This window comes from Syngnathus typhle, linkage group LG2, assembly GCF_033458585.1.
Source record: "Syngnathus typhle isolate RoL2023-S1 ecotype Sweden linkage group LG2, RoL_Styp_1.0, whole genome shotgun sequence".
In the NCBI taxonomy this organism is placed as follows: Eukaryota; Metazoa; Chordata; class Actinopteri; order Syngnathiformes; family Syngnathidae; genus Syngnathus; species Syngnathus typhle.
In genome coordinates this window covers 7,717,043-7,739,854 of record NC_083739.1, presented here as the reverse complement: position 1 = coordinate 7,739,854, position 22,812 = coordinate 7,717,043, and the positions used below count along the sequence as shown (strand labels likewise).

The following is a 22,812-nucleotide window of genomic DNA, read 5'->3' as shown; positions in this document are numbered from 1 at the left end:
AAATTCAACATCTGACAAAATGTTCAGTTGGTTAACTAAGGCAATACATATCTTTTGAGTGAAACTGACTGCTGATTTGACCGAACCAATTGCATACTTCCTTTAGCCTGAAAGTGAGACGTGTGTGGACTTAGGTAATATTTCTCCAGTGGTCAGTCCTAAAGATAGATCAGACGATGCCACTTGTTGGGGTGTGTCCAACATGTAATTTAAGAAGACAGAATGAGTGGAGTCCGTTGAAGAAAGCTGTGCCGCACAGACATAGCTGCAGTGATTTTAAGAAGCCTATGTATCAAATAATTTTGGCAGAATAGAATTTGTATGTTTAAAAATGGATTTGTCAGCTGGAGCCAACACTCTAGTACTAAGTGTGTTTTAATTGGTTTCCAGAAAACATTTGACGTAAAACCTCTTTACTTAATGACCAATTAACAATCCATTTATTGTAGCAAGCAAAATGCAGTAAATGCCATTTCAATCAGATAATTAGTGCAGCCAGATGCTATGCAATAAATTGGGGAAAACAAAGCTTGGGTTAAAAAGGATATATGCAGAGGACCAATATTTTTCTCTCCAAAAAGTTGACTGATTTTCAGAGACTGCAATTCAACACAAACTGTTGTGTCATGCAGTCCTTGAACATGTTTTGCATATATATTTGTTGATTTCAGATCAAGCATGTGTTTTCCTCCAGACGTTGCACATATTGCACCGAAAACCAGTCCGCACAGACATAGCGAGGACAAACTCAAGACTTAAAATTTCTTAAACTAGGTTTTATTACATTTCTCCCCCACCATACACAAGTTGCCCCAATGCCCAGTTGGAAATTGCCCAGTAGGAGGCAGTGAATGCACGTTTGTGACTGAGTGAACGTGCGTGTGCATGTGCGTGTGTTTGTAATGATGTAAAAATAAAACCTGCCTTTACAAAGATAGTGGACAATGTCAACATTAGGTCACCCCGTTTAAGGCATTTGTATGCAGAAACTAGTTAATAAGCAAGATGATGAATTTCTATTTTGCTAAAATTACAGCGATGAGGGTTTTTTTCCCCACAGTGCATTGCTTGCTCAAGTTTTCATCAAATACTGTCGTTTGCAGCTTCACGCAAAGACTGTATGAAAAAACTGGTCCCATGGGGAGAAGAAATATACATGGCCCTTGTTCCTGAGTATGAGCAATGAATGGTAGAATCTGAAGAAAAATCCAAATTTATCCAGTGTGACTCAGCCTCCTAAAAGAAAACATAAGCAAAAAGCAAAATCAATAGACCCCCACAAAAATTTCTGGACTACTTTTGTTATTCGACTGTACCAATAGGTGTGGTTAGCACGCAAGTCCTCTTGCATTCCTCTTCTGTGTCAAAACGGTTCTTGTTACCGCTGCAGCCTCCGAACCAAAACTGAGCACATGCGTTGGCCTGCTTGTCATAGTACCAGCGAATGATGTAGTCGCGGCACGAGCCTGGATCCAGGGCCAAGGCACAGCGAGGGTCTGAGGGTGCAGTCTCTAAAAACATGATTGGAGAAGTCAGGAAAAAGTTATCTGTTATTGACCTGTCCAGCAAAGTGCACCTGAGAGAGATCTGAACTGAGGTCAAGTCAAATGTATTTATAAAGCCCTTAATCCGGAAACATCTCAAAGGGCTTTCAATGACCACCGCTGACAAATGTTAACGAAATGCCCTGATCTTAACCCCCCAGGATGGCAAGGAAAAACTCAAAACGCCCCAAATCAATTGGCGTCAACTTGTATTTTTCTATTGGCTGACAGCTGTTTGGTGACAAGAGGTTTGTTCGAGAATTTAAGTCAACAACAGCACCATAAAACCTTTTATGGAATTAAGTTGATAAAGGTGTGTATCAACAACAAAATTACAAGTCGTTTTATTATCAAATTCGAATGTCCAATACGATTTTACCATTATGCAGCAACCAGCAGAGGGTGCAATTTAATCAGGCCCTACGACCTTAAACTACTTACTGCCTGAATGAATGGACAGTTAGACTACAGACGTTCATGCATGGCCAACTGCATGACAATTGACAGCTTCACATATTTGAACGCTGAAAATCAAGGTCAAGCATATTGATACGTTGTACCAGAAGTATCGGTTTGTATCTTTATATTCTTTTTTTTTAACCAGAAGAATATTTTAAGGCTAACAGCCCAGTTTCTGTTATACTTCATTGAATCCTCCCGATGGTCTTTTATTTAATGAATGGCAGTCAGGACTGACAAGTTGTTCCACAGCAACTCATCATTATTTATATTATATTGCATAGTTCTTGTGTATGACAGTAGTAACTGATTACATGACAGCATAGGTGTCAAACTCAAGGCCCGGGGGCGAGATATGGCTCGCCAAATCATTTTACGTGGCTCACGAAGACAAATTGTGCAAAGTTCAAGTGTCAATACTAAAATTGCATATTGTTTTCACTTTTAAAAAAATGGAGATACGTATTGCTCAGAACCTTTACTAGTAGAGTCTACCTTTGGGAGGAACTGGTCTTGGTATAGGGACATATTTCACAGATGCGCCTGATGATACATTCACAGAAGAGGAGTCTTTTCCGGGAGAAGGAATAGGTTGGAATGCTGTGTTGCCACGGTTAAACGTGTCCCCGCGCTCAGTCGTCTCTGCGTGCACTTGCTAATCACAAAATGACAAAAAGTCACAGCAGTTTGTCTTTTCTGCAATTGTCCATGTACATTTACATTGCAATGGTTGTCCATACTTGTCCTTTGCTGGATCCTTTATGGCCATACCGATTGTTGTACGCCCAGTCGTACAACGGGAACCCATTGATGTCTTTAGCATTTTTGCCGTTGTTACCATTCCTGCTGTTGCTATGGCCATTGTTTCCATTAGTTAGTTTGTTATATATCAGGTCTCCATTCTCGTCCTCACAGAACTGGCTGACCAACTTGGATTCCAGAGCTGCAACAGAGCCACAACAAAAACTCTATGAGCTTTGTCTCCCAGATTGAACAGCCACACATTCCAAAGACGAATCAATCACACGGATTTACAACCGTGCACGATACTGTGACAGGCCGCAACCATCCAATTATTTCAGATTTAAGATGATACACTGGCACTTTGTAATGCTAACACAAAGGAAAGGAAACGTTTTGTAGATCCAGATGCCGCTAATAACATACTTTAAAAATACCACCATCAGAATATAGTTTCAAACTTCTCTGGCCCTCACTGACATAGTTTACTATTGGCTTTTGTTACCATGCTGACTCAGAGCAGTGCCAAGGAATGGCTCTTTGCTGAGCCCCAAGTCTCATAAAGTGAATGTTTGGATTGTATTTTCACTCTTAGAGACAATTTGTCAATTAGTTAAGAACAATCGGGAGTGTGTGTGTTGAAGGATTAAGGGATGAGAAAAATGGAAAAACTGCTTCAGGGACCTAAAATTAAGAGGATGGGTAATGAGAACCTCTGGTCAGCATTGAATACGTATGTGCCCGGTTATCGTAAATCAGAATCTAACATTCCTACCAAGCCACTGCTTAAGATTGAATGCAACAAAAATGTTGCCAAAAAGCTGAGAACACCCACAAAAGCTACATAAGCTACATTTTTACCTGGCAAGGTGTTGAAGTCATCAATAAGGAACATATGCTCAGTGTCAGGGTCAGATGCAATCAAATTGAGCTCCCGAATAAACTCCGCTTGTGTTGGGTCCGAGGTGTTGACAATACCGAGGGCAAACATTTCGATATTGGCAGCGTGAGCTTCTCGTACGGCAATATCGAGCTTCACAGGCTCTCGTTTGTCTGCTTGTCCATCAGTGATAACAATGGAAACTTTGCTGACTCCCAGTCGGGAACTAAAGAAGGCTTCCTGGGTAGCTTTGCGGATGGCCGTACCAGTGTAAGTGCCCTCTCCCATGTATTGAATGTTCCTAATGGCCTGTTTGATATCCTGTTTGGTTACGTAGCGGGCCAAGTTGAACACCAGCTTGACCTCAAGGCTGTAGAGCACTAGGCCGATCCTGGTGGAGTTACGGCCCACCGTAACTCGGTCAACCAGTGCGTTGACAAAATCTTTAATGATCTCAAAGTTCTCTGGCCCCACACTCTCTGAGCTGTCGATGACAAACACCAACTCCATAGGCCTCTCTTTACACTTGATTCCACATCCTGGAATGAGAAAGGAGATTATTGGGAGGTTTAACTACAGTAAACCTTGGAAATCCATACTGACATAGCAGAAGAGTAAATTTGCATGGATCAAACCTCTGTTGTGAATTTTGCGGTTTAGTTCTTGTTAAAGAACAGATAGTCGTGCAAAAAGTACTAAAACACAATTGGGCATGCGTTCAAAAGTTACATAAATCAAAGAATAACAACTTAGACACTTTACCACAAATTTCTTTGATCAATCTAATGACGTCCTCCCTCTGTAATGAATACATAATTCAGTCAGCACCCGAAATGAGATTAGCATTCGCATGAAAAGAAAAACAAGATGAAAAAAGGATACTCACTGTGAGTCCTGCTTCACCTTTGATACCATTCCGACCCTTACAGGGGGAAAACATAATTACTGACACATCGACGGGCCCATTTATAATGAGCTATTTGCAAGTAAATGACACTCACAGGTTGCCCCGTATTCCCTGGGTCACCCATATCTCCTTTGAAGCCCTTCAGGCCCCTCTCCCCTATAGAACCACGATCACCCTGCATGCCACATAGTCCACAACCTCAGCAACGGAACACGTTCACACACATCAATTTCTAAAAGTCCCAAATTGCAAGCACCTTAGCCCCAGCAAAGCCTTCGCCAGTGGGCCCCCTTGGTCCTGTCACACCCTGGACCCCCTGTTCACCCTAGGAAATTGAGATTTTATTATTATTTTACAGGAACTTGAATGAATATGACATTAACAAGCCATAATAATCTACCTTTGGTCCTTGGACTCCTATTCCTGGTGGTCCCCCTGGCCCCAGGGGCCCCGGTCGCCCAGGATGACCCTGCAGCACAAAATATACAGAGTAATGACATGTTGATTCTTTTTATTTGGTACTGTACATTATTCACTTTGACTGATTATCTTTCAATCACTAAAGACACCAATGTCTTCATTGTACAATTATGCATTTTTCTACATATTGTTTGGATATTCATCAATCCATTTATCGACTCTATATAACATTGTACTGTTGCTGATACAATCTGCAAAAATGCAAGCCCACAGCCAGGAAGAATTCTGGATGAGGTATTTCAAGGATGAACTGTATGTGTTTGTCAGGCTCCCTAAGCCAAGCATCACATGGGTAACCTCAATAACCTGACTAATTAACCTAAATACATATGTAAATTGAACCTTTCGCTAATGGGGGTTAAATACACTGAGAACAGGCTGTGCATATTCTTTCCAAATGGTTGTTTCAAGACAGAAACGTACCTGAGGTCCTGGTAGTCCTTCACCTGGAGGTCCCGTTAAACCAGGCAGCCCTCGGAAACCAATATCCCCCTAAAGCAGCAAAGTTTAGCAGATTGGCAGAAAGAGCCTGTGATTTTTATAAAGCATCGATTTACTTTCTCGTTGTATTTTTCTTTTATATTTTATGAAATAGAAGCACTCACCTTTGGACCGGGAAAGCCTATTCCGTCAAGTCCGATTTCTCCTGGAAGCCCAGGTAGACCAGGGGGGCCCTAAATAATATATAATATGTAGGTATATATACGCAGTACATATATACTACATAAATACTGAACTCACATCCTGTAACGCCTGCTGTTACTGCTGCATTTGAACTCCAGTGACGTTTGTAACTTAGCTTTGATCTTGATCAGTTAGGTTTGCTTCATAGTTCAAAGTCCAAATGTTAGGCATGATTAGCTGAAGCTCGGTTTAGTCTAAATTGGGTTGTTTTTAATCCAGCAGTTTTAAGTATTTAGGAAAAAGACGAATGGTTGAAGTGAACAAGTTTATGGTCACGCAGAGAGGTTTGTGTGTAAATCACCATGGGACCGGGATAGGCTTCGCCTTTTGGGCCAAATGGACCTGCTGGGCCTGGATCTCCATGGTCACCCTATGTCACGTGGATAAAGTACAAAAAAGGTATGGTAGATGGATGGTGGGAAAACAGAAAGCACAACAGGATTTATGGTCCTGCGATTTTTGGCATTCAGAAAGGACATAGTTCACAGTGCAAGCAAGTAGGGGTACACCTTTGGACCGGGAAGCCCATAGCCGGTCTCCCCAATCAGACCAGGAGGGCCGCTTGGTCCAACATCACCCTAGAGTAGTGGGAGATTTACTTGACATCAGAAACATCTTCGCCTGTCTTAATAGTTAAACAAGCATTCTGCATTTTGAAATGGAACTTACCTTGGGTCCCGTTACAAAACGCCCTGGTGGACCGGGTAAACCCAATCTGCCTTGTGACCCTGGTTCACCCTAATAAATGAACAAAGACAGTGTGTTGCGTGTCAATCCGCTTTTTCAATTATGAACACTTTTCCTGTGATTAGCATTCAGGATGTCCATCTGGAAGGGCATTCCGATGACGGCTAAAGAAATCCTTACCTTGGGGCCTATTGGACCACTAATGCCAGGTGGCCCGGTCAAGCCTCTTATTCCCCTTTGACCTTGGTCACCCTAATGGTGAAATGGAAAATACAGTCATTAGTCATGTGTAGCACAACAAGGTCCAACAACAAAGCAAGAAAATGTTTTTACCTTTTCACCTTGTGTTCCAGTCCCAGGTGGCCCTTCTGCACCCCTAAGGCCTGAAGCTCCTGGCTCGCCCTAAAGTCACAGAGCACATGTGCATGATTTCTTAGACACAAAAGCAATCACGTGCTAAAAGCTACCTTTTGCCCTGGAGCTCCGTCCTCCCCTGGCAAACCCGGAAAACCAGATGTTCCTGGTGATCCTTGCTCACCCTGAGGACAAATGTCATTTTACTCATTAGAAATGTATTCAAAGCTGCAATTTGACCATCATACACACCTTATCTCCATGTTCTCCAATTCCTCTCTCTCCTGGGGCACCAACCTCACCCGGCAACCCCTGGTCTCCCTGATTCAGACAGCAAAGCATATAAAGTACAAATTGAGTTATAGCTGCAAATAAATCAGATTACAGAATCCAATGAAAATATTGATAAATACTTTTTCAACAGGATTGGAAATAAAAATGATTTCCTGATTGGTTGTACAAACCTTGGGTCCCGGTAGACCTTCCCCCTGAGGACCTCGTAGCCCCGGTGGCCCTCTCGGACCTTCAATTCCCTGTCATTTATGAATCATCAATCATTTATTAACATTATCTGAGACTCGCAAATGTGTCAGTGTGTCGTCGTTCAAACAGGACTTATTGTGTACTTACCTTTTCACCCTGGATACCCTGACCTGGTAGACCGATGAGGCCTGCAGGACCAGGAGGGCCAAACTCCCCCTATAAGAACACGTTAGTGATTACACCGACATGTTGGTTGCTGGTCGCCAAGAGTCTAGGGCCTGACGATATAAACATACGTATGAAAACACACACACACGCGTGCACACACACGCAATCTGTCAATTTAAAGTGTTGAAGATGCTTAAGGAATCCAACATTCCCACACCCGTCAGTTTGAAACAGTGAACGTTCCATTCATCACCTGCCCTGTCCTGTCCTATAGTTCCACATTATGTAACCCCCCTAGAAAATGCATTCAGTGGTGGATGCCAACTCTTGAATGTCTTTACAACTTTATCTTCATGCCTTTGGGAAACCTACACAACCAGACTTCTTATTTATGGCTTCTTGTCTTCTTTAATGTACCTTGTCTCCTTTAAATCCTACACCCGATAGTCCTCTGGGCCCCCGTGGCCCCTCCAAGCCTCGTTCTCCCTATGAGCAGTGATAAAGAAGTTACTAGATACAGTGAATATATGCAAAGAACATGTGAGTAAAAAAAATAACAGTCTAAGTCTCCTCTTCGTAAAGGAGGTAATATTAAAGTCGATTTCATCGGCTGTGATGACCCCCTTATATTTTCCTGCCACCCGAGGCACTAATGTGTGGGAAGAAAGGTAATGCGGTGAATGAGCAGCTTGTTCCGTCATGTAACGATCACTTAAGAGTGAAAACACCATCTGCGAGTCTGCAGTGAAGGATAAATCCCAACAAAATTTACAACTGTCAAGATGTTCTGAACATCTCGGTTGAATTTCTAAGCCTGAGATTATAAACAGTTTGACTTTCTGCAACTTTATTTTTTTTAAGTAGGAATAAAAGTGGTTCAGGCTCGCTCACACCCTCCAGTGATCACAGCCCCTGATCATTTATTGACTGAATGTTTTTTTTTTTTTTTTACGTAAATCAGCAGAAGGTCTTTGTATAATTAATTAACACTTATTGAACTACTTATTTCTCATCAACCATAGCACCTTGGAATCTGGGTCTTGGCTCAAGATAGTGGATGAAATGAATGCATGAGCTGGATTCTGGTTGGATTAACGAGGGAAAAAAGTTGATACAATCAAGATCATTGCATACCTTTGGGCCAGGGAGACCTTCTCCTAAAGGTCCCCTTTCTCCTTGGGTCCCCTGTGGCCCTTGAGGCCCCTGACCACAAAAAGAAAAATCAATATAAACAAATATAGGAGGTAAAGTTTTCTTCTCTACCACTTACTACTTAGAGGAAAATTTTAGAAAAAAATTGATGATTATCTCCTAGCAGGTTAACAAAATAGAAGTCATATTTGCTTGAAAGAGTTTTTAGACCTGCACGATGTTAATGCACAAACTTTGTTAGTGTAGTGATTCTCTGTTTAGGTAAACAACACTGATTTTGAGGCTTTAATCACGCACGAAAACATGCCTGGCATTAAAAAAAAATAAAAAATACTTTAGAGATTTCAAGTTTTGCCAAGACTGGCAAAAATTGTGAGGCATCAGCATTTGCAATCATTGTCCGGCGTGGTTTGGATCACTCACCGGTGGTCCAGGTTCACCGATTCCTACTGGACCTATTGGTCCCGGTTGCCCCTGGAGCCCAACATTACCCTGTTGAGAGAGAATACAAACAAATAAAGAGTAGACATTTCATTTTTAATGAACCTTGTACCACACGTTTTTTCAGGGTTTGCGTAGGATAGTTATGGACACTTTCAAAATTCAGAAATGCATGTCTAAATTGGCATTGATTGCCCCCTGCTGGTCTTGAAATACAATGCATGGTGATATAAATAGATATATTATATTGTAGATATAGGTAATATAAATGAAATGATCCCGATGGTTATCATGCTTGTATAAGGCTTGCTGATGAGCTGATCGTTTGAATCAGGTATGTTAGACGAGGGATACATCTAAAATATTATCGATAGGAAGTTGAACCTTTTGTCCTGGGAAACCGATTCCTGTTTCCCCTTGGATTCCAGGTGGACCGGGAAGTCCCCGCTCCCCCTGTGAAAAGCGAGCCAATAAAAGAAAGTGTATTGGATTTGTGAAAGAACACCAAAAAAAAAAAACGATTGGAATGCTACATTGACATTATTTACGCACCATATATTTAGCATATTTTCATGTCTCTCAGCAAGAGGGTACATGATGTTTGCAAATGAATTCTGACTGCAACCATTTTTTCTTTCCCCAGTCCTTCCAGACAAGTTGGAACAAGGTGAAAACCTTGACATTAGTCTGCTGCTCAGGTGATATGGGACGACAGGCAGACAATCAACTTCTTTCAAAAATAATTTAAGGAAAAGTGGAGGGCTTGGGAGTAGCGGCTTGTAGCACAATTGGCAGCTTCAAAACACAGCTGGGGGCTCAGACTGTAGACACTGGACAAATAGCAGATGTAAAAACTGAGGTGATTCTTCAAAGGAGTTTAATGGCTATGGAAAATATAGTAATCACATGATCAATCAGAGGGTTTTGTTTTTGGAGAGCTACATGGAAAATTCCTTCCATCTTTACTTTCATTAAGTAGCATAGCAACCATTTGCAACACTTTGGTTTTTGTCCTGTTAGTAATAATGACGATGAATATGCATAACTTGGGAGCTTAAGATCAGGGGATGCTTTGAGAATAATTGTCAATTTCTGTCTATGTGAAGCCCTTTGAGACTGCTTGTGATTTAGGGCTATACAAATAAACTTGACTTGACTTGATAAAATTTTTTACCAAGGCAATGTTGTGAAAAACGTTGGGAGAGTTCGCACACATTTGCAGCCATGCAAGGGGAAAATCGGGCGGGGTTGATGCTTATCCCAAACTTTCTGATGCCAGTTTGACATTTTAGCAGTCTTTATGAGCTAATTCACTTTTATCGCATCAGTCTTATCCACAAGTTTGGGGAAATCCTTTAGGTAAAGTGTCAAAAACTCAAGCTTGTCTAAGCTAATGAGTTCACAAAAACGGACTCAGTGACAACATTGTGCATACAACTGAAGGTCACCTATGACCTTTTGGAGTTGAGAAGGGAAATTTTAAGTTTGACGCGAGGTGATTTTTTATGGGTAAATACAACCAATGGAAGTCTCAGATGGTGACTTGGATTCTTGTAGCTCTCTACCACTCACAGTACCCACCAAGCTCCAATAAAATTATCTGACGCGTGAAAACTTTGGTTGTTGAGTTGAGGTTCAGGAGTAAACAACCCCTGTGCTCACATTTTGATCTTCAGCCTGTTTCCAGTATTGCATATTCCTAGTTCTTTGCCTGGAAATCATTAAATGACTTACTTTTTTACCAGTGACACCTTCAGGTCCGATATCTCCAGGAGGACCAGGCAAACCCTGGATGTAAAAGGAATTGGTGGTCAAAAATTAACAAAACAAAAACATGTTTTTTTGTTAGTTTATTGCTTGGACTTGACTAAAATTATGACTTTCTGTCAGGAATGTGTTGAGCCAGGGTGACCAAACGCAGCTTGAACCAGGATTTATTGAAGGGAGTTGGAAGGGAGGTAGGTGGGGAACCGCAGACACAGACGAGATAGAGACTCACGGCCAGCAAACAGACAGACCGACAGACAGAAGTCCACTTGGACAAGGTTAAAATTCTGACCGTGAGCCTCCGGACAGACCAGGGGAAAACCAGACGACAGGAACACTGGGCACGCACAGGGACGGAACAGAACAGTAGACACCAACAAGGAAGAACACACGGACAGGGTTTAAATACATCAGGTAACAAGGGGAACATGTGACAGACATGACGATAACGAAGGGGTGTGGCTGAGGGAGGTTGACGGCCGAGCGTGCTCTGTCACGGGCGTGACACTTTCTTGAGTACCAACTGGAAACAGATTTATTGAGTGAATGAATGAATGAATGGATGGATGAATGAATGAATGAATGAATGGATGGATGAATCAGTAAATCAATAAAATAAAAATCTGCTTTTGTTTTGTCCAACATTGAGTTTACCTGAAGTCCACGATTTCCTCTTGGCCCAATGGACCCTTCAGGACCCTGTTGAACAGAGGAAGGTGTCTATTATTAATACCGACCGATCAATAATTGTTCATTTAGCATTAGAAGGGGATTGAAAACATGAAGAATAAGTGGCAGGAAGGGAAATAAAGGTATGTGTAAAGGTATAAAGGTGTGTAATTTTAAACATACTAAAACATCATTTATTTAATACTATATAAATAGTAAGCAATGACATGGTGGATGTATTGAGGAAAAAACATACCCTGTCGCCCTTAATTCCAGGCGTACCACATTCTCCTCTCTCTCCCTGAAACAAAATAGAAAAAAAAGTGTCGACATGAAATAAAATTGCATTCGAACAAAATAAGCCATTTATTTGGACAATAGAGCCAGAAGTTAATGCAATCAATGAGCATGTTGGTTGAAATCCAAGAAAGGGAAAGTAACTAAAGACACCTGCAGTTGAATTGATAAGAAAATGAAAAGATGTCATCATAGTTGTTTGTACAATACCTGCTCTCCTTTGTATCCTTGTCTGCCCTGTGAAAATCAAAAAGACTTGTTCAAAACAACACTTTGTTTTCTTCGATTTTTCTTCCATTGCAACCTTGATTTGAATTTAATGGGGGTGGGGGGGGGGGGGGGTGGAGGCTCACTTCAGTTCCATCTCGACCCGGCAAGCCGGCGATCCCAGCGTCTCCCTTAAAAAGAGAGATTTGGAATTAGTATCGTCAAGAATCAGGGCTGATCATATCATCTGCATACTACAAAGTTACAGGATTGGCAGCACCTTGTGACCCTTTAGTCCTGGGATGCCATCCTCTCCAGGACGACCTCTCTTGCCCTGAACAGAAAGTCAGCAACAGACTAGTAAACAAATGTTGATTTGGAAATTTATAAAAAAACAGGAGGAGGAGAGTTGTAATATTTCCAAACCTCAAATTATTTGGGGAGTGTGTATGAGAGGTTATTGACAAATGATTTGGCAAGGGCTTATTGAGAGCTTCAAGATGATAACATTTTTATTACCAAACTGATTTCTGACCTTGTTGTTTGGACACAAAGCGGAAATAGTGTAATTGATGATTTAACAACTTGAAGCTTTGAAGTCCAAGAAGGTCAGAAGTCAATGTGAACATTGTGTTTTTGTGCTGATTAAGTCTTGTAATGAGATCGAGTCTCCATCCTTGCATACATGTTCGGATTTCCTCAGAGCAGGCCCGCCGCCATGAGTATTTCTTTTAAACAGAATAACAACGCCTTGAGGAATACATCAAGCAAACATCTGTTTGAATGGCCAATACAAGATTTTACTGATCTTCCCATGTAAATATCTGTTTCGGCATGTTCTCAATAAGGTCAATCAAAAATGTATTTCATCACTGCTGCAGGAATTCTCTCAAAACTATTTTACACCCAAATCTTGTAATTATATTGCTTGTTGGCATCAGCGTGTGTCTTTGTGATGCCTTGATAAAGAAAAGAGGCAAAAGGGAGACTGGTTGATGTTTTATATTGCAATGTGTAAAGCCAATACTTACAGCGGCTCCGCTGGACCCCTGCTCGCCCTTTTCACATGGACACTGGCTCTCCAGACACTTAGAGGAAAGTGAGAACAGAGGCGGTTAGTGGGGGTGGGGGGGGGGGGCATTTAAGAGCATAAATCAAGTCATGAGTGTTAGCACTTACCCCTTCCTCTGCCAGTGTTGTCTGCAGAGGGAAAAAAAAAAGACTTTAACATTGGCGCTAACACATCATGATTAATCATGAAAGGAAAGTAGCTAAGTACAAAGACTATCTTTCAATACTGTCATTTGTTACCGGGCAACAGAGAAAGCTTTTCAACAATGCTGAGTGCAAAAATGAAAGCGTGATGGGTCTACGAGGATGCCGCCTACATATCACCTGGAACCTTTAGTGTACTGTCAACTATTTTCCTGAGTTATCTGAAGGATCTAGTGTGCATGTTCATTCTTGCTCGGTTGCACCTATTTTTCGCACAGATATTTAATAGGGCACATGTGTTGGCATCTACCAGATGTTGCATTGCACGCCCGCAACCCCCTTGGAGACAAGCGTGATTGAAAATGGATGGATGGATGGACGATCCCACCTGGCCAAAAATGCGCTTGATCTAATAGAAATGCACTTAACAGTGAGGGAGTGATATACATGCTGCTGGAGGCATTTGACAAAATGTATTCCTTTTTCCGTCGGCAGTTCCGTCATCCATCCGTATGTTCATCTATCCATCATCCATCCGTCCGTCTGTCTATTCATTCATCATCCATCCGTTAGAACCGCTTCTTCTATTCACAGTCAGGGGAAGCTAATCCTGACTTTGCCAGACTCCACCTTCTATAGGTCGGCTGAATCCATCGGAGTCAGCAAAACGAACGATTACAACATCAGTGATCATTCAATCAACACAATTTTCTACAACACACTTCGAAGTGTAGCTGGACAGTCACATTGCAGTTCGAAATGGGGATTGAGTGAGTGGAGATTGAGCACATGTCAGCTCACTAAAATTAAAAATGGTCTTTTCTCCAATTGTATTGCCATTCATCTTTTTAAGATATTTGAAAAGTTTTTACTCCTCTCTGATTCCAAAACTAGCTATTCATCAGTTTGTTGTGTAGCCGAAACTGTATAGAAGATGCTGACAGTCATAATGGCCCTCCAAAGGAAACAATTACTATGATGCAGCCCGTGATGAAAATGAGTTTGACACCCCTGCTAGATGCTTTCAGAAACACTGAAGTCATAACATTGATGATTTTATAGTTCTATCATTTGATCTCCTGCATGCATACATTTCAGTGTATTTTTACTCACAATCTCTCTGACAACTTTTTCCACAATGCCCCTGTCCTGCAGGTTATGAAGGTACCGTGAGGCTGGTGAGCTTGCAATTAGCCTCAGTTGGGCAATATTGGCAGATTCCTTGGCTTCAGGCGTAATTCCGATGGTGAAGAAGCGAACGCCTTGGTTCTGGGCGTTAGCCACGGCTGACGATATGTCTGGGTTCCTCGGGTGGGAGATACCGTCAAAGAGCAGAATGGCCACCTTGATGCTGCCGGGAGCTGATTCTTCCAGGTAGATGCGCGTGAGGTTTGTGATGGCGTAGGTGGTGTAGGTGCCATGGCCGATGTATGTCATGGGAGCTATGCGGGCCTTGAAACTGTCAGGACCCTGCCACTGGTTAAACGTCTGCTCAATGATGACATGGCTACTGTACTGCAAGAGGGCGGAGCGGGTGATGAGGCTGCGGCCGCTCTGCATGCGGAGGTCCTGCAGTCGCTCCGTCACTTCTGTTACAAATTGCTTCTCCTGGGCATGATTGTCTTTGGCACTCTCTGAGCTGTCAATCAGAAAGGCTAATTCTAGACTGCAGGCGTCATCCGGACGTGCTGAGAAGATACAAAGATACAATTTTTACTTTAGAACATTGGGAACGGTGTATCATAATAAAGAATGATATTATATTTATAGTGATCCCAAAAAGTTTTTCAATGTTGTATAAAATTGAAATTTTAATCACATGGTTGTACTGCTTTCTAATTTGCCACTTGGCATCAATTTATATTTAAATGAATGAATGTATCTTTTGTTCTTAGAAAGCGCTAAAGTCCATTTTTTTATTAAAATGATCAAACTTCACTCTTCATTAATCTGTCATTTTACACATTCCTGCAGTGTAAAAGGCACTAACTTGATTTGACAAAATAACAATGACATGATGCAAATTAAAAGAGAGTTCATTGAGACAGACTTACATTTCCTCTTGGTGGTCTCCTTCCTTTCATATCTTCTGTAGTCCTGTGCCCAAACACCCTGCAGCCCCCAGAGGAGCAGAAGCCAGTGCACTGAGGGCATCAGCGGCATGGTGTCCTTGAAAGTGAAGTGATGACATTGACAGTATAATTATACTGAAGAGTCCTAAAACAAGCTTTAACAAGCACAACTCACCATGTGGATACTTTATGTCTCCAAGGTGATCAACAATTTAATGCTCCCTTGAAAGAAAAGACATTTGGGAGGGAAAAATGTGCCAATAGGTTAGAGGAGATGTTCTACATTCGCAGTTTGTTAGATCCCATTTCCACAGACTGACGGTATTCCAGAGATGAATGCTGGTGTTCAGCAGCTGACCAAACCAAGCATGTGTTGTGGTTCTCACCTTTGAGCATTTCTAAAAACTGAATAAAAGACCAGCCCTGTTTCTGAGCTTACTCACGCCCATTTCTGGGAGGGGACCACTTTTAAAAAAAAGGCAGGGAGTGCATAGGTCCTTTTACATGACATTCATTGGCCGTTGTTTTATTTGTACGTTCATATCGTCACTCAAAAGTGGAAACTGCCGGGGATCTTAATAATGAATTGTCACTGGCCACATACAGCAAAAATGATATGACACTGTGACTGTGCATAACTAAACAGTAGGAAATTGTAAATGTGGAATAGTGTAACCTATATCTATGCCACTTAATTGTCCTCTTTAGAGTTATGGGTGAGCTGGAGCCTATCGCAGCTGATATTTGAATGAGAAGCGGGACACACCCTGAATTGTTTGCCAATTGATCACAGGGCACATCCGGTTTACGTAAGACAAGCAACCATTCCCACGGACCATTTGGGTTTTACATGAATGTTTTTGGAATGCAGAAGAAAGCTAAAGTAGCCGAAAGACACAGGCCAATAGGTCCTTATTACCAGGCGGCAAGGGCAATTCAAGACTGAAAACCTTTTTTGATATAGAATCTTCCTAAAATAATGGCTTAAGTCATCATGAGGTTTTTTTTTTTAATCTATTTAGAAAACTCACAAAAACTGACCCAAATACTTATTATACTGTATGTTGTATCTGCATAATGTATAACGTATATGTAGAAATTTGTATTTTTTCAAAACAACTTTGCTTCATCCTAACTGATAACAACCTTGACATCCGGGAGTTAATTAAAACTTCATAATTCTTATTGTAATACAAATGTTTTCATGACTCAGTTAACTAAAACAAAACGATGGCCTCCGAAACTGCAGCAAGCATCACATAGCTTTGTCTCTGTGCCAAGTATTATAATTTACTCAGAGCACATAATGGTGAGCTGTCACTCAAGTATGCGTGTCCTTAAATTTGCCTTCTGTGTGAGGGATGATTGCATGATTACATGATTACGTGATTACATGATTACATGATACAGATATGTGTGGAATGGCAATCTAAGAAATAATTGCCTTATTTCCTATTGCAATACAAGGACGGAAAATGTTATTAGTTTTTTTTTTAAATACTATACCACAATGATGCTGTCAGAAGAGGGATGTTATGTTATGGGTACATGTATAATAAGTACTAGGTCGGATTTACGATGTTAATACCTTTGCAATGGCAACATTAAGTGCGTGTGCGTGTGTACGTGTGTGCACGTGTGTGCTATGACGTGTAGCATGAAACTAATACGATTTTTGTGCATAATTTTGCTTGCATCAAAGGGAGTAGTTAGGAATAGTTCTGTGGGCCTATGGATATTTACGATATAATTATTTGGCTGAACAAGTATTTTGGAGGATAATGTGTAGTTCTTGAACAAAAAAATACTGCAGTATTTAAATGGCAGAACCATTTATGTTGTTGGACATCTTCACCTGGGATGCACATCAGCGCAATACTAAAGAGTAATGAAGAGTCTCTGACCTGCCCTGCTTTGCCAGCACAAATTAACACATATTGTATCATACTGTCAGTGTGATCTGTTTGATTTTGTAATGATACTGGGATTGACATGCATCCAACTAGGTGAACGGAGCATGTTGAGTCTTGCATTAGCTGGCCTGTAGTGAACCGATTCCCCTCCACCGTTGATGTAACTATGGTAACACAAAATTAAAGAAAGCACCAGCTTTGCCAAACACTCCCTAGTTAAAAGCCCAGATGTGCACAGAATCCACAGTTGAAGGTATTTGATGTTCCATATGTCCTCTCAGTAACCTTGAAAGCACAACTTTTCAGTCTGCACAACTCAGACTCAGAGATGAAGTATGTCTTGTGTTTTGTCAGGCAAATATACACACTAGTAGAGCTGTTTTAATACAAATGGAAAGAAATTGTTATGTCTACTGAGCCTTCTGCAAGTCTTTTAGGATAAGAGCCAAAACATCTGCATGCTGTCTGCATGTTATATTTCCATGAAAACCACCGCAAATTGTCCCATTTGAAGTCAAATTGGGCTCTAATGAACTCCACTGGTTAGATCAAGTGTTTACATTTAAATAGAACAATGTGGTTGGACCTTGATGTTGCCATTCCCCTTCAGATTATGTGTAATTGCTGAGAGATCTTATTACAGAGCCAACATATGACTTAAATGCTGATTATTACATCACAACATATAATAGAAAACCACCATACAGCATGCAAATATTCCGCAAAATGAATAATGTTGGAGATAGAATTACATCGTTGTAACATTTTTTCAGTCTGTAACCTCAAACTGTTTTTGATCTTCTTACAGAGGGACTCCAGTAACTGGCTTTTTGAAAAAATAATCCCTGCACCTCACTTTCCTTTATTTTCTTCAGTTTTTCATTTCAGTATTGATCTATATACAAACAAATTTAACACCATTTAAGCAGTTCATTGTGAGAGAAAAACTGCCTGGAGCATGTCCCAAATGACTCAGTGTGAGTTAACGTATCAGTCGTCGTATGCTCCATTGTCTTGTTGGTTCCTGAGCAACAAGTACCGCATGGTTACCCAATTAAAATACAAATTTCAATTATTTTTACCTTTGAACAGCTTCACTACCTTCATACAATGCTATTCGGGTTAAATTGTTGAATTGTATGTTGGGAATTGATTCTGAATGGTGAACAATGGCCGTTATTTATGCAGCATCTAAGAGGCACGAAATGTAACTAGTGAGAGATATTCATTACTTAATTTATTTTCTTACACCCTGAACAATTGTGGCGCATAATAGTCAAACAACCATTCACAGTTACAATCAAAGGAAGTGATTGAGGTTGATGGAAGAAAATATCTTTTCTTGAAGTGAGTCAGAGTTGGACCATACATCCTGGGAACCACCCATATTCCTGATAGTTTCAAAATAAATGAATCCTTCCAAACTGCATAAAATATTTGTAGTGGTTAGTGTGTAACACGTGAAAAAATACTTGATGATTTAGGTCTTCTCAAATGAAACTTGGTCGAAAAACTTCAACAATGCGCATGCAGACAGTACTGTCATAACTATTCTGCATCATTTTAGAACATTGGCGCACTCTAGTGGCGAACATATACTCTTCACTTCATGAACAACTTGATTCATGTCCATCTTCTGCACGCCCCTGGTGTAAATGTAGTATATATTAGTACGTATATATAACTTTAAAAAATGGTACAGATGTTACTTTTTTATAGTAACATAGCAGTTTTCGGCATCCTTATGATTGGATTTTGAAATGGGGAAATTAAACTGATCCTATATTCTTTTTCAGATAATCATTTGGGTGCTAGACTTGGAATGGAAAATGAAAAACACAAAACACTTCTTTCAGAAAAAATGGACAAAAAGTAATAATGTACACTTAATGTAAATAAGAAATAACGCATGACATGAAGTTTAAGAAGGACAGGATGTCCCCATTTGATGTTTTTATGTTTATTATTTTTTTATTTAGGACCCTTGACATTTTTTTAAATTTATTTAATGGTTTTACTTTATGGACGGGGTGAAAGAGGATATGAAATTAGTTGGGGTGAGAGAAGAGGATGCACAAGATAGGGTGGGATGGAAACAAATGGTTCGCTGTGGCGACCCCTGAGGGATAAAGCCAAAAGAAAAATAAGATTTTTTGTTTAAAGTTTCTTTTTGTTGTTGTTTATACCTGGCATTTTAAAAATGTATTTATCATTTTTAGTTTAAAAATGTATTCTTTTTGTGTTCATCTTATTTGTGTATATATTATATACCTTTTAACAAAGCGCATGCGCATTATCTCAAAGGTCGATTTCTGCGTACGCCACGCTTAACGTGTCACGCAGGCGCAGTCTGTTTTAGTGCATACTTATAAAGCCGCGAGTTCCGCTCGACTCTTTCCACCTTCAGCCATTTTGACCATGTTGGGAGCTGTGGGACGCTGCTGCACCGGAGCCCTGCAGGCTCTCAAGCCTGGGGTCCGTCCCCTGAAGGCCCTTGTTGGATCACCGGCTGTCCTTTCACGTAAGTCCTTTCAGGTTTGGCGATTTTGAATGAAATCGCACGAGCAGAAGACGCAGCTTTCAAATGGACTACTGAAGCTATGCTAACCTTAGCTTATGCTAGCTACACGATGCCTGTCCTTTCGAATGCCTCGGTAGGCCCAGTCATTCAGTTGTAAAATTGAAGATGAGGTATGGTTATAAAAGAAGCAAATATGTATTGTTATTATTATTATTGTCAGGTTGCACGCGTCAGACATTGTTTCGACTGTAGTTTGGCTTTGATAGCACCAATGACCTTTCCCTAATGTCATGAGGTGGCTGCTAAACTAGCATAATATCTCTGCCGGAGTTTCATCCCAAACATTTATTTCCTAAATCATTTAACATGTTGGGTAGAACGAGCAAAACGTGTTTGATAAGATTCGATAAAAAGTCAGCTGTCAGCTGACTCACTATGTTGCTGAAATGCTAGCGACGTTAGCATCTACTGGATTTCATTCAGCTGACATTTTCAATAAGGTATTTTGTCGTGTAATGCATTTCAAGATTTGAATGTTAATGCGGGCGTTTCTGTTTGTATACGAGGCCAGCAACTTAATTTTGACATTGAGCTTCAAGGTTTTAATCTTGCTGCGTGATTTTTATATTATTTTAACAATGTACAAAGTGGCCTATGTGATTATAACTGTAAATTCATTGTCTTTGGTGTGTTTCTCACAGGCAGAGACTATGTTGCCCCTGCCGCCGCCGCGGGTGTTGCCGCTGGACAAATTGTGGCCGTCATTGGTGCCGTGGTGGACGTCCAGTTCGAAGAGGACCTTCCACCCATTCTCAACGCCCTGGAGGTCGCTGGCAGAGAGTCCAGGCTCGTTCTCGAGGTGGCACAGCATCTCGGTGAGTGGCTGGACTGAGCCTCGCTTCTTCCATGTGTTGTGCGAGGGTTGGAATTTAACTCGTACCATGTTTTGTGTAGGTGAGAACACTGTGCGAACCATTGCTATGGATGGTACTGAAGGTCTGGTCCGTGGACAGAAAGTTCTGGACACCGGAGCCCCAATTAGGATCCCAGTGGGCCCTGAGACTCTGGGTAGAATTATGAATGTTATTGGTGAGCCGATTGATGAAAGGGGCCCCATCTCCACCAAGCAGTAAGTTCATCCTCGATGATCTTTAATTAACATGCATATGTTCAATGTTTGCGATCTGGCTATTTTGATTCTCCTCGCAGGACTGCCCCCATCCATGCTGAAGCACCTGAATTCACTGACATGAGTGTGGAACAGGAGATTCTTGTTACTGGCATTAAAGTGGTTGACCTTCTTGCCCCCTATGCCAAGGGAGGAAAGATTGGTATGTACAAGATAAAAACATTTTAATTAGCTTAATGAAATCAGATTGTCAAACTTGAGTTTCTTTGTTTTGTTTGTTTCAGGGTTGTTTGGCGGAGCTGGTGTAGGCAAGACCGTGCTGATCATGGAGTTGATCAACAATGTGGCCAAGGCCCATGGTGGTTACTCTGTGTTTGCCGGTGTGGGCGAGCGTACCCGTGAAGGGAACGACTTGTACCATGAAATGATTGAGTCCGGTGTCATCAACCTGAAGGACACCACCTCCAAGGTGAGCAGATGTGACCCTTCACATCTTTGCCATTTTTCTTCTTTTTGACAACCTTCCATTCACATCTTTCCCCGTTAGGTGGCACTGGTGTACGGACAGATGAACGAACCCCCCGGCGCTCGTGCCAGAGTGGCTCTGACCGGGCTGACCGTGGCCGAGTACTTCCGTGACCAGGAGGGTCAGGATGTGCTGCTCTTCATTGACAACATTTTCCGCTTCACACAGGCTGGCTCTGAGGTCAGCTTTTCCTGAACTAGTGCGACATGTAGTAAAGTTGGATTTGGTTTAACCTTTTGTTGGATTTGACAGGTGTCTGCCCTGCTTGGTCGTATCCCTTCTGCTGTGGGTTACCAGCCAACTCTGGCCACAGACATGGGTACTATGCAGGAGAGGATCACCACCACCAAGAAAGGTTCTATCACGTCAGTGCAGGTAAGTCAACAAGCAAGTTTTTTTAAATTAAATTTCATCCATGCTAATAAAAAAAATCCTTCCTCTTTCTTCAGGCCATCTATGTGCCTGCCGATGATTTGACTGACCCCGCCCCCGCCACCACCTTTGCTCACTTGGATGCCACCACTGTGTTGTCTCGTGCCATCGCTGAGCTGGGCATCTACCCCGCTGTAGACCCCCTGGACTCTACCTCCCGTATCATGGACCCCAACATTGTCGGCGCTGAGCACTACGATGTTGCCCGTGGTGTGCAGAAAATCCTTCAGGTCTGCCATTTTAATTTGGAACTATCTAAATGTATTGTTTAATTAATCCCTGAATTTGAATTCTTGGAATTCATTTTGTACTACAGGACTACAAATCCCTTCAGGATATCATCGCCATCTTGGGTATGGATGAGTTGTCTGAAGAGGACAAGCTAACTGTGTCCCGTGCGCGAAAAATCCAGCGATTCCTGTCCCAGCCCTTCCAGGTGGCTGAAGTCTTCACCGGCCACATGGGCAAGCTGGTGCCGCTAAAGGAGACCATTAAAGGCTTTAAGAGCATTCTTGGAGGTGAGGATGAAGGAATATGCATTCAGAGTTCCTTATAATGTGTAGAAGTCCTACTTTAGGTAATTTTTAAATTGACTGTCCTCTTAGGAGAGTACGATGCCCTGCCCGAGCAGGCCTTCTACATGGTCGGCCCTATCGAGGAAGTGGTCCAGAAGGCTGAGAAACTGGCTGAGGAGCACTCCTAAACACCTGAACTATTGTGGAAGCAAGAAGATAAACAAATAGCTCTTGGTTTGTAAAACATGTCCAAATCCAAATGTATCTGTCTTGTCATCTTTAAGAATTGTATTTAATGTCTCCATTTTCCCAAAAAAAGATGGAATTAAAACACTTCACTCAATTTGTCAACTGTATTTCCTGGTAGCGAATCTTGTACCTATGGTGACCACCAGATGGTGCTCATGAGCATTGTCAAGCAGTCGTTTGGAATGTGGCAGAAATAAAATGACAAACAAATAGTGTCTTTTGTGTATTTGTCTAAGAATAGTGCTAAACAGCTAGATCAGGGGTCACCAACCTTTTTGAAGGTGGGAGCTACTTCAAGGGCACCGAATAATGCAAAGGGC

At 41.5% G+C, this 22,812-nt stretch overlaps 2 protein-coding genes across 2 annotated transcripts; one reads left to right on the top strand and one right to left on the bottom strand.

The window, feature by feature from the left end:
- Nucleotides 1–755: 755 nt before the first annotated feature.
- Nucleotides 756–15,590, bottom strand: LOC133168784 (collagen alpha-1(XXVIII) chain-like). The gene is made up of 36 exons (XM_061300399.1): nt 15,383–15,590; nt 15,190–15,304; nt 14,249–14,823; nt 13,100–13,120; nt 12,952–13,008; nt 12,201–12,254; nt 12,067–12,111; nt 11,924–11,950; nt 11,673–11,717; nt 11,402–11,446; nt 10,715–10,768; nt 9,365–9,433; nt 8,963–9,031; nt 8,522–8,590; nt 7,805–7,873; nt 7,367–7,435; nt 7,201–7,269; nt 6,989–7,057; nt 6,850–6,921; nt 6,716–6,784; nt 6,563–6,634; nt 6,365–6,433; nt 6,205–6,273; nt 5,997–6,065; nt 5,617–5,685; nt 5,435–5,503; nt 4,932–5,000; nt 4,788–4,856; nt 4,626–4,706; nt 4,511–4,546; nt 4,387–4,423; nt 3,606–4,163; nt 2,744–2,946; nt 2,499–2,658; nt 1,317–1,511; nt 756–1,236 (listed from the first exon to the last, which is right to left on the bottom strand). The coding sequence occupies exons 1-36, from the start codon at nt 15,383–15,385 to the stop codon at nt 1,229–1,231; spliced, it is 3,498 nt and encodes a 1,165-aa protein (XP_061156383.1). The 5' UTR covers nt 15,386–15,590; the 3' UTR covers nt 756–1,228.
- A 3,891-nt stretch (nt 15,591–19,481) lies between these two features.
- atp5f1b (ATP synthase F1 subunit beta) lies at nt 19,482–22,702 on the top strand. Its single transcript, XM_061300426.1, has 10 exons — nt 19,482–19,641; nt 20,343–20,516; nt 20,596–20,770; nt 20,851–20,972; nt 21,055–21,239; nt 21,318–21,476; nt 21,549–21,671; nt 21,746–21,958; nt 22,045–22,246; nt 22,334–22,702. The coding sequence occupies exons 1-10, from the start codon at nt 19,539–19,541 to the stop codon at nt 22,429–22,431; spliced, it is 1,554 nt and encodes a 517-aa protein (XP_061156410.1). The 5' UTR covers nt 19,482–19,538; the 3' UTR covers nt 22,432–22,702.
- The last annotated feature ends 110 nt before the right edge of the window (nt 22,703–22,812 follow it).

Coding starts and splice junctions, on each gene's coding strand:
- LOC133168784 (XM_061300399.1), bottom strand. Junction 7,874..8,521: donor AAGGTCTCCCTGGCCCAAAG/GTATGCAATGAT, acceptor CACTGCTCATAG/GGAGAACGAGGCTTGGAGGG. Junction 1,512..2,498: donor AAGACCAGTTCCTCCCAAAG/GTAGACTCTACT, acceptor TCATGTTTTTAG/AGACTGCACCCTCAGACCCT.
- atp5f1b (XM_061300426.1), top strand. CDS start 19,539: ATGTTGGGAGCTGTGGGACGCTGCTGCACCGGAGCCCTGCAGGCTCTC. Junction 19,642..20,342: donor ATCACCGGCTGTCCTTTCAC/GTAAGTCCTTTC, acceptor TGTTTCTCACAG/GCAGAGACTATGTTGCCCCT. Junction 21,477..21,548: donor TCACACAGGCTGGCTCTGAG/GTCAGCTTTTCC, acceptor TGGATTTGACAG/GTGTCTGCCCTGCTTGGTCG.